General features: G+C 43.7%; 1 protein-coding gene across 5 annotated transcripts in view; it reads left to right on the forward strand.

The window, feature by feature from the left end:
- The window catches only part of IDE (insulin degrading enzyme), a 101,920-nt gene extending 94,044 nt beyond the window's left edge, over positions 1–7,876 (forward strand). For 2 of the 5 annotated variants that reach the window (XM_036265045.1, XM_036265046.1), the window contains exons 23-25: positions 5,345–5,417; positions 6,069–6,136; positions 6,801–7,876. In XM_036265045.1, the coding sequence (XP_036120938.1) occupies positions 5,345–5,417; positions 6,069–6,136; positions 6,801–6,896 (237 nt within the window). In that variant the 3' untranslated portion in view covers positions 6,897–7,876. Of the gene's footprint in view, positions 1–5,344; positions 5,418–6,068; positions 6,137–6,800 lie in introns of those variants that run through there. The other 3 variants (XM_036265048.1, XM_036265047.1, XM_036265049.1) reach the window with 2 other exon arrangements.
- Positions 7,877–9,627: the final 1,751 nt, after the last annotated feature.

The following is a 9,627-nucleotide window of genomic DNA, read 5'->3' on the forward strand; positions in this document are numbered from 1 at the left end:
CTTTGAACTCATTCAGGCAATATTTATGAAGGCATTTGTATGGATGTAAGTATTTTTGACACATATTACTGTTAGAAAAAAGAAACAATTCATATCGAACCCAGTACTCTTTTCTTTTCCCTCTGGACCAGGAACTGTGATGGGCCGTCCTGGCTTCTGGATCCATCTCCTTAGGCTGCCCTTTTATTTCTTCTCTCTGTTCCCCACCCCAGCCCACAAAGAATTGGCTAAGCTTGCTTGGTGGGAAGGGATAGCAAAGAGAGCAAATAGAACTTGAGAATTAGATTATTCTCTAATCTCTGACAACTGTAAATTGTCTTCACCCATTTAGGTGCCACAGTAGCTGCTTATTTAGAATAATGATCTTCTGAGTTTTGAGTGCCTGTGCTCATAATGTTTATGGAGAAAAGAGAGACACCACGGGTAGTTTTCCCAGTACAGCTTTAAGAGGTTTCCACCATCTACATTTTCCCCACCTGCAACAAAATTCTAAGAAGGGTAGCAAAAATTGTAAGTGGGTATATAATGTGGAGTAAGCACATTAAGTGCTAAAATGAAAATTTTTTTACTATAATAGTTTACTTAAAGTGTTATATATGCCCTGTCCGGTTTGGCTCAGCAGTTAGAGCGTCGGCCTGTGGTCCAGAGAGACCCGGGTTCGGTTCCCACCAAGGGCACGTACGTCGGTTGCAGTTTGTCCCCAGCCCTGGTTGGGTTGTGCGGATGGCAGCCACTCGATGTGTCCCTTTCACGTTGATGTTTCTCTCTCTCTCCCCCTCCCACTCTATCTGAACAAAAACCAAAAAAATGTCCTTGGGTGAGGATTAAAAAAAAAAGTGTTACATATATTTCTTATAATATATTGGGGCTTCTGTGTAAAGTACTTTTATGTCTATTTTTCAGGATAAAGAGCAAAATTATACTCTGTAATTACCATAGTGCCTTAGAATTATATCCTAGCTAGTGTTCTAGCCACTTCTCCTGGTTCATATCTGATTTGTTAGGTGCCAGTTGTTTGGTCAGGAACTCAGTCCTGCCCTGTGCTAATATCTCTTTGGGAGGGAAATCATCTACAATGTTTTCAGGGATTTATTGTAACTGACAATACAAGAGTCAGTATGTACACTTCTCATTAGAATGATTTTGTGAAAACTTGTACAGTGAAGGCTAATCACATTTTCTCCCATACTTGAGTTTCCAGTACCCATTTAATTCACCAGTGTTGGTGCCGTGTGGGAGAGTGGAGAAAAGGCAATGTCCTGACCTGGAGGTGCCGATAGGTTTCTAGAGGAAGAGGGTGACCTTGCACAATCTACGAATCACTTATACTTACTCTCCCAAATCCCCTGCAGAACTACAAGGCTGCTATTCTCTGTATGTGCAAACAAGTATTAATATAGCCAGTAACACCTTAGCACTATGAAAAGGGAACGATACAATTTTAGTTTCAAAATTTGGCAGTAAAATCCAGTATTTCTTTTTTTATCCTCACTCGAGGACATTTTTGCATTTATCTTCAGATAGAACAGGAAGGAGAGAGGGAGGAAGAGAGAGAGAGAGAAACATCGATGTGAGAGAGACACATCGAGTGATTGCCACCCACACAACCCCAACTGGGGCCGGGGACAAACTGCAACCGAGGCACGAGCCCTTAGCAGGAACCGAACCTGGGCCTCTCTGGTCTGTGGGCTGATGCTTTAACCGCTGAGCAAAACTGGCCAGGGCAAAGCCAGTGTTTTGAATGTACCTTTTTAGCAATGAGATTTGAGCTTTTTGGCTGTGGCAAATTATTTTCTTTACTTCACTACTCCCTTTGCATTGTGTGAAGGAAGATAGAGTCTCATCTAAATGACTCTAGCTCTTTTGCAGTAATAGCTTTAAAATATAAAAATATTTTGATAAGGGGGCAGGCTGTGATGTGTGGGGGCAACAGATGTATAGCAAATCTCTGCACCTTCCTCTTAGTTTTGCTGTGAACTTGAAACTGCTTTTAAAAATAAAATCTATTAATATATATATAAAAATTTATATATATTTTGTTAATAAAAATACATAAAACAAAACTTTGATTTCAGCCCCATGCAATCCTTCTTTAGATGCAGAGAGAGCTACATACAGCAGGACTGGGAGGGGCAGGGTTAGGTGAGGAGCACAGCACACATGTCCACCGCCAGCCCTTCAGCTGCTCGAGTGCCCTGCTGAGCTGCCCACCTCACTCGGTGCTCTCAGCTTCTGCGGAGGTTCTTCCACGGGGTAGCAACAGGAGCACATAAGGCCTCTGAACACAGATCTGGGGCTCAGCCCTATTCCAACTATCTGCTTCTGTAACCTCGGCCAAGCTTGTGAGCCTCAGTTTCCTTATTTTACAAAATAGAGAGTCATTGGAGTGTTGATTGAAATGAAGTGTGTAAAGTGATTGGCACTTGGTACTAGTTAATGAATAGTCTCTATCATTGTTACCTCTTTATTAATAATACTCAGTCCCCGAGTTTTTAAATGTCTTAATCAGAATGCTTTAAATCAGTAGGTTTCCTTCCCTGATGTTATAAAATATGTTTTAGTTTATTTACTACTTAGACTGTTCTACTCTGAGACTAGGTCTGTTGTCACCCGCCTACAAAAGGTGATCATGCTCAGCTTTTTGGTTTCTAAGGCATTAATTTTAAGACATTATTATTACTTCTATGTATTCAAAAGAATGATGTCCTAGTGTAATGTACTGTAAATGCTTCCTAAAGAAATGAAGATTTGTCTTTCCTTTCAGAAACTTTATTATTCATTTAAAATCATAAGCAGTACTTGATTATTGAATTTGTGAAAATAGCAGATAGACTGAATTTTTCTTGTCTTAAAAATGAGAGTATTTATTACCAAACTTAAGCTAAATCTTAAACATTTTCCTAGCTGTGTTCTGTAGTACACTAGTGTTCAACAAGGTATCAATAAGGGAACCTACAAAGAGTTTTGTGACTATAAGTTTGGAAATGACTATACTCTTAATTCCTATTCTTGGAGAACCATAGTGTTAGCATTTTTTTTTTTTTAACCCTCACCTGAGGATATGTTTTTATGGGGGTTTTGTTTATTTTGTTTTGTTGTTATTGATTTTAGAGAGAGTAAAGGAGAGAGGAAGAGAAAGAAATATTGATGTGAGGGAGAAACATCGCCCAGTTACCTCCCATACATGCCCCACCCGGGACTGAACACGAAACCTTTTGCTATACAGTGATACCTCGGTTCTCGAACATAATTCGTTCCAGGAGGACGGTCGAGAACCAAATTGTTCGAGAACCGGAGCAATGAAACCCAATAGGAAATAATGGAAACTGGATTAATTCGTTCCAAGCCCCAGAAAATGCCTATTTACTGGCCTAATTTGTATATAATATGTAGAAAAACATAAGTCTCAACAAGAAATAAAGGTGTACAGTATGTCTAAGGGTTAAGTTCAGTGTAAAGCGTGACTCTCTCCACAAAGCGTGACTCTCTGCACTCACACTAATGACGCAAGCAAGGCGCGCTGGGCCGAATGAACGCCATTCGGCTCAACTCGGCTCATCTCGGAAGTTTGAGTTCCAAATATTTGTTCGGATTCCAAGACAAAAGTTTCTCGAATCTCCTGGTCGAATACCGATTTGGTCGAAATCCGAGGCGTTCGAGAACCGAGGTATCACTGTATAGGACGACGCTCCAACCAACCAAGCCACCAGCCAGGGCAGCATTTTAGACGTTCTAAGAAGCCACACAGTAAAGACTTCTTTAGCCCAGCATTTACTTAATTTTAATCAGCAAAACATTTCCTGAACTAATTTCACCATGGACCCTTTTTTTACACTGAGTATGTATAAGAATCTCTTGGGACTCATGATCCTTAGAACACATTTTGCAAGAAAATGCAGTTGGTTGGTTTTTAGAAAAATGGGGATTGTTCAAAGTTGGTCAGGAAGTTGAGAACAATCTGAAACTAAAGAGGGTGTTCTGTTTTCTACTGCTATAAGTTGTTAAGAAGGCTGTGAAGGTTTGGAAGAAAAGTGATCAAGAGTAGGTCTTCGGAAGCAAACTTTTCACTCCAGTTAGTGAGATGCTCTCAGATGAGGTGCTCCTTATTCCTGGAGGCAGACCTGGGCTGAACTCCTGCCAGAATAGGAGATCTGGCTGTTCCCCCGGCGGGAAGGAGCCGTGGTCCAGTGTGCCGTGCAGCATCCTCAGAGCTCCCATCGTGGCTGCACAGCACCAGGCTTGTCATAACAGCTCCATAGTAGCTGTGGGGTTGATTTGGCGTTGCTAGTGATCTCTTTCTCTGAGGATAAAAGTCACTACTTCTGGCTGAGGCATCACAGGAAGCTTTGTCACACTTGTTTTTTCCTTTTGAAGATGACAGATAAAGATTCAGCATTGCCCTGGCTGGTTTGGCTCAGCAGTTAGAGCATCATCCCACAGACCAGAGAGTCCTGGGTTCATTTCCCATTAAGGGCATGTACCTTGGTTGCAGTTTGTCCCCGGCCCTGGTTGGGGTTGTGTGAGTGGCAACCAGTCAATGTGTCTCTCTCACATCAATGTTTCTCTCTCTTCCTCCCTCTCTATCTGAAGATAAATGCAAAAAATGTCCTTGGGTGAGGATTTAAAAAAAAAAAATCCAGCATTAAGGAACAGGTGAGGAGACACTCCCCACAGGATCTGTCTGCCCACCACCCACTCCAAGAGTTCATGGCAGTGACGAAGGGGAACCCCTCAAAGCAACGTGATAGAATGGAAAGGGTGTCACTCTGACACCACCCCTCACGAGCTGTGACATCAGCAAGTCATTACACTTCCCTGTGTTTTAGAGGACTTGTGTCTAAAGCAGGAATCAGCACGATGCTCAGCTTCCGGGGTCAAGTGAGCTGGCACAGGAGAGTGCTTGACACAGGTAGAACTCAGTAAATGTTAGTTTACTTCTCTTCTGGTAGATGAGGAACCGCAGCAGTGACCGGTGCAGCATCTGAGACGGTTCTCAGAGGAGCGGGCTTTGTGGTCCTCCCTGACAGCTCAGGCCGTTGTCTCAGCATCACACCCCAAGGAGTACTAGGCCAGGTTTTTAATGCCAGCCCAGGCCTTGTTAGTCGTAGGGGTTTGAGCGCATCACTTAATCTCCTTGAACTCATTTTTCTCATTTGTAAAATGAGGTTAATGAATAATTCTTGCCTAACCTTTGTAGCGTTTAAATGATATACTCTAAGAGTGGAGAAAAAAAAGGAAGCATCTTTTCTGTTTCTGATGAAAGCTGATTCTTCATAGCTGTAAGAGAGCACCTTTTCATTCCTTAGTGGGGCAAAAGGGTGACTTTGCTATTCTTTCTGCCTAGGAAATGTTGGCAGTAGATGCCCCGAGGAGACATAAGGTATCGGTCCATGTTCTTGCCAGAGAAATGGATTCTTGTAAGTATTGAATATTGACTTTTAAAAAATGTATACTTTTAGGCACATAACTGTCCCTTGCTATAGTCACAGCCCTTATGGAGCACCAGGAGGTAAAGGGGTGCTAACTAGAAACAGGGTCTGCTCTAGCAAAGCAAAAGAAGGGGAAAGGGAAGTGAGGCGTGAAGGGGGCAGCTGACCCCAGATGGCACAATGCCAAGCAGAGCATGGCTCTGTAAGAAAACACAGCTAGTGGCTAGTAGGACATCTCCAAAGAAGCTGTAAGGACCACTGTGTATGGGGACGAAGGGGAAGGAATTTATCTGCTAGTCCTTCCCGTCTCCTGTCTCTGACCGGCCAGGGTGGCCCCACAACCATGAACTCCCATGGCCCTCTCAGTTGTTTTGGTGGCCAGAGCTTCAGGGTCCAGTGAGCACTAAAATCGCTGCTTTAACATCATGCGCCGTCACTGGGGCGCTCCAGGTGGGAGGCAGGGCAGCAGTCACGGCTTGGGGAGCCGGCAGCCTGAGAGAATCTGAAAAGTACGTGAACCGGGTCTGGTACAGCTTTGTAATGAGCTGAGTCTGGTTTTGATTGTTGTTTTTTTTTAAAGTTGTTCTTGTGTGCTAGTATCAATAAGTGCAGAACATTAAACCCTTCATTTTCTTATAGGTCCTGTGGTTGGAGAGTTCCCGTGTCAAAATGATATAAATTTGTCACAAGCACCAGCCTTGCCACAAGTAAGAAACGTAAATGTTACGTTAGGTTGCACTGTTAGAGGCCTTACTACCTAGAAGGAGCTTGTTCATCAGGACACATAAGATCTAGAGACTTCAGGTCACCAGGTGTTTGAACATGTACCTTAGGTCTCTCTTAAAGGCCAGGTCTCTGTTCTTCCTGACAGCTCCGAGTGGTCATACCTTTCTATTTTCAGCTGCACAGGAACTCGGCCTCTGTCCTCGTCTGCCTTTGTCTTTAGCTTGAACAATTGTGTTACTCTGCAGTGAGCTGCCTCTAGCCATTTTTGTCCTTAGCCCCTTCCACAGTGCCTGCATATTTTCATCACCTGGAAAGCTTGGCCTTTTATTGCGGGAGGAGGGAAACTGGCCATATAACCAGTCCTTGCTGGGTGGGCACGCCTACCTCTGGCACTCTGCTGAAGCCCTTAAGTTTGCCAGCCCTGTGTACCCAGAGGGAAACCAGGAGTCTTCCTTCCAGCCCAGAGTTCCACTGGGGACATTACCATAGGTTTTCGTAGACCCTCTGGCCTCCTGATCCAGGAGGAAATGTCAGCAGATCATAATATATGGGGTAGAAACTAGCGTGTATGAAAAAAGAAAAGTGTCTGTGTCCTTCAGTCTGCTCTTTAGCTAAATGCACTGAGAGGCCTTTTTTTCTTTGCAGCCTGAAGTGATTCAGAACATGACTGAGTTCAAGCGTGGTCTGCCGCTGTTTCCCCTTGTGAAGCCACATATCAACTTCATGGCTGCCAAACTCTGAAGATTTCCCCACAGTGGCAGAGTGCACGAGGATGCATTCCCGAGTCTTCCAGGGCTAGGCAACGGTCTTGGCCACTGTAATAGTTTCCACTAACTCAGGCAAAGTAAGGAATGGCGTTTTCAAGTGACATTTTGCCAGGATTTCTTTCTGTAGAATCATGTATTTTCACATCTTACGTTTTCACATTTGCCATTTTCCAAATAATCTAAATTTGGGGCAAGAATGATATAACCACAGCTGTGGAGGCTGCTTTGGAAAGTGGGGCTCCATTTCTATCACCTAAATGTGGTGCTGTAACTGTCTTTTTATCCCTACCTTCAAGAGCTTCCTTGTGGGAAGCCCGTCTTTCTCCATCAGAAGGCGCGTGAATCTTCACTTCCTTCTGATTTTATGCATTTGTAGACTATGCAGCTTTTAATCAAACTGCAAATATATTATATATAAGAGGGATCTAAAATTAGTCGTGAGTGTTTAAGTTCACCACTGTAAGAGTGAATAATTGAGTAACTTTTAGCTCTTGTTTAAAAAAAAATGGATGAAATTAAAAAGGGGGGACATCTGTAATACTTTCAACAATAAAGAAAAAATAAATTTGTTTTAAAAAAATGGGTGAAATTTAACAGTTATTTTTATGAGCAAGTCACATGAAGAAATCTGAAAAGAATCACATGTGGTCTTCCAGGGACAGACGATTGTTCGTGCTCCAGCATTGGCTGGTTTCCAGATTGGATCAAGAGCCACCATTGGATCACTCAGGCACACTAATGGATTCATTTAAATGGGTCCAAACTGAAGTTCAGGAACAATAACAGACTCCCCCGGATACCGCTCTTTACTCAATGCTTAGTAAAGGAGATTTGTGCAACAAACTAAGTTATTAGTCACCTGCGACATTTTAGAAGAGTCTTCTTTCTGACTAGTTGATTTGGAAGAGAGCATGTGACACAGCCAGTGTGGTGGCGTGCTAGGGTAACCTGTTTACAATAAACCGCCTGACTTTAACCTCTGGAGTTTGCATTTGTGTTATTTTTACAGTTTCGGTGGCCAGCCTCAACCTACCTCCCGACATCCTGATTTGACAATGTTTCTTGCTTTCATTGTGAATTTTTAGTTTTAAGTGTTGTTAAATAAATAGGTCAGTTGCACACTTAAGTGTAGATTATTTTTGCAGAGCAGGAGTCGAGGCTGAACTCCTTGCTGTGAGTATTGTCACTGAACCCAAATCCAGAAAGATTTGTCCCCAGCATTACAAGGAAGAAATTAAAAAGGGTAGAAAAACAAAAATTTCCTCTCCAGCTAGTCTTCGCATCCTCTGACCACATCTCCAGCAGCAGGTCAGGCAGGTATCTTGTCCAGCCCCCGGCCTGTGGCTCCCTGTCAATATAATCTTTCTGCTCATGTGAATGCCAACTGGCTCAGACGGGTACTTCAGGAGGAAATCTGCTTGTCCTTCCGTTTCCAGCCTTGGACAGTGGTGTAGCCCCCACAGCACTGTGCTGAGGGATGGGGCAGCAGCCCCACCCAGAGGCCAGAGCAACCCTCATTGTTACGGCCTGGGGCAATGTCCCCTCTTGCAGTGCATGGCAGGAATCATCTGGTCCTCTTCTCGAATTCTTTAGTCCAGCTTCTCACAGTATTTATGTTTATGGTGAAAACCAAACTCACATACTTATCTCCCTTTTGTAAGGGTGGTTCCTGCCCTCCTAATCCTTCTGTGGCAGGGCCTCTGCCCACTTGGCTCCTAGATGCCTATTTTGTGCTGCCTGTCAGATCAAGTTCATTTATTGTCTTTGTCCGCTTAAACATTGTACATATATTGTTTCTTGTGGCAAAATTTATTGGTACTGTTGCATTGCTACTTTTCTCATCCAAGTTCAACTCTTCGAAGATATTACAGCATTTTGGACAGCTCATACTCTAAATTAACCTTAATGTTATAAATATAAGGCATTTTGTGCCCAGCCAGAGTGGCTCAGTTAGTTGAGTGTCATTCTGTACACCGAAAGATTGCCAGTTCGATTCCCAGTCAGGGCGCATACCTGGGTTGTGGGTTTGATCCCCAGTGGGGGCTCATACAGAAGGCAGCCTATCAGGGTTTCTCACTTCGATGTTTCTCCCTTCCTCTCTTTAAGCATGTCCTCGGGGAGGATTATAAATATAAACTGCTTTGTAGATTATAGACCACCTTACATCTTCCACAGTAATCTTTTGCCGTGGGAGGACTATGATTAAAATTATCCTCTCGGGTTTTTCAGAGGTGAAACTAGTCTCAGAAAGTCCAAACCATTCACCCAGGATCATGCAGGAAACACTGATTCAAGTCTCCACTCAGACCTTTAAACTCTCCATTTTGTTCCATGTGGATGTCCTGTAACAAAAGCTACCAAGTCCATTAATGCACTTTGGGAGCAAAGTAGAAAGGCAGGTGCTTTTACACATGCCTGAAACTTGACCTTTTTCACATACACCATCGTAGTCTCCGAACCTTTGCCTATTTTGGGGGGAGTGAGACGGGATCTCAGTCTGGGCGCCGCTCCTCCAGTCCACTGCTGTCTCCACTCTGCTGGGCTACCCGGTGGCCAGTTACACCACCGCCTGCTGGATCTCCCTCCCTGTGGGGTTAACCTAGACCCTCCTGGGCTGCTGACCCCTAAATCAATGCAAGCTTTCCCTGCCCCTGAAGTGGTGAGAGGGGGACCCTCCAAGAAGTTCGGAAAAGGAGTGGGAAGAG

The sequence above is a fragment of the Molossus molossus genome, unplaced genomic scaffold, assembly GCF_014108415.1.
Source record: "Molossus molossus isolate mMolMol1 unplaced genomic scaffold, mMolMol1.p scaffold_m16_p_17, whole genome shotgun sequence".
In the NCBI taxonomy this organism is placed as follows: domain Eukaryota; kingdom Metazoa; phylum Chordata; class Mammalia; order Chiroptera; family Molossidae; genus Molossus; species Molossus molossus.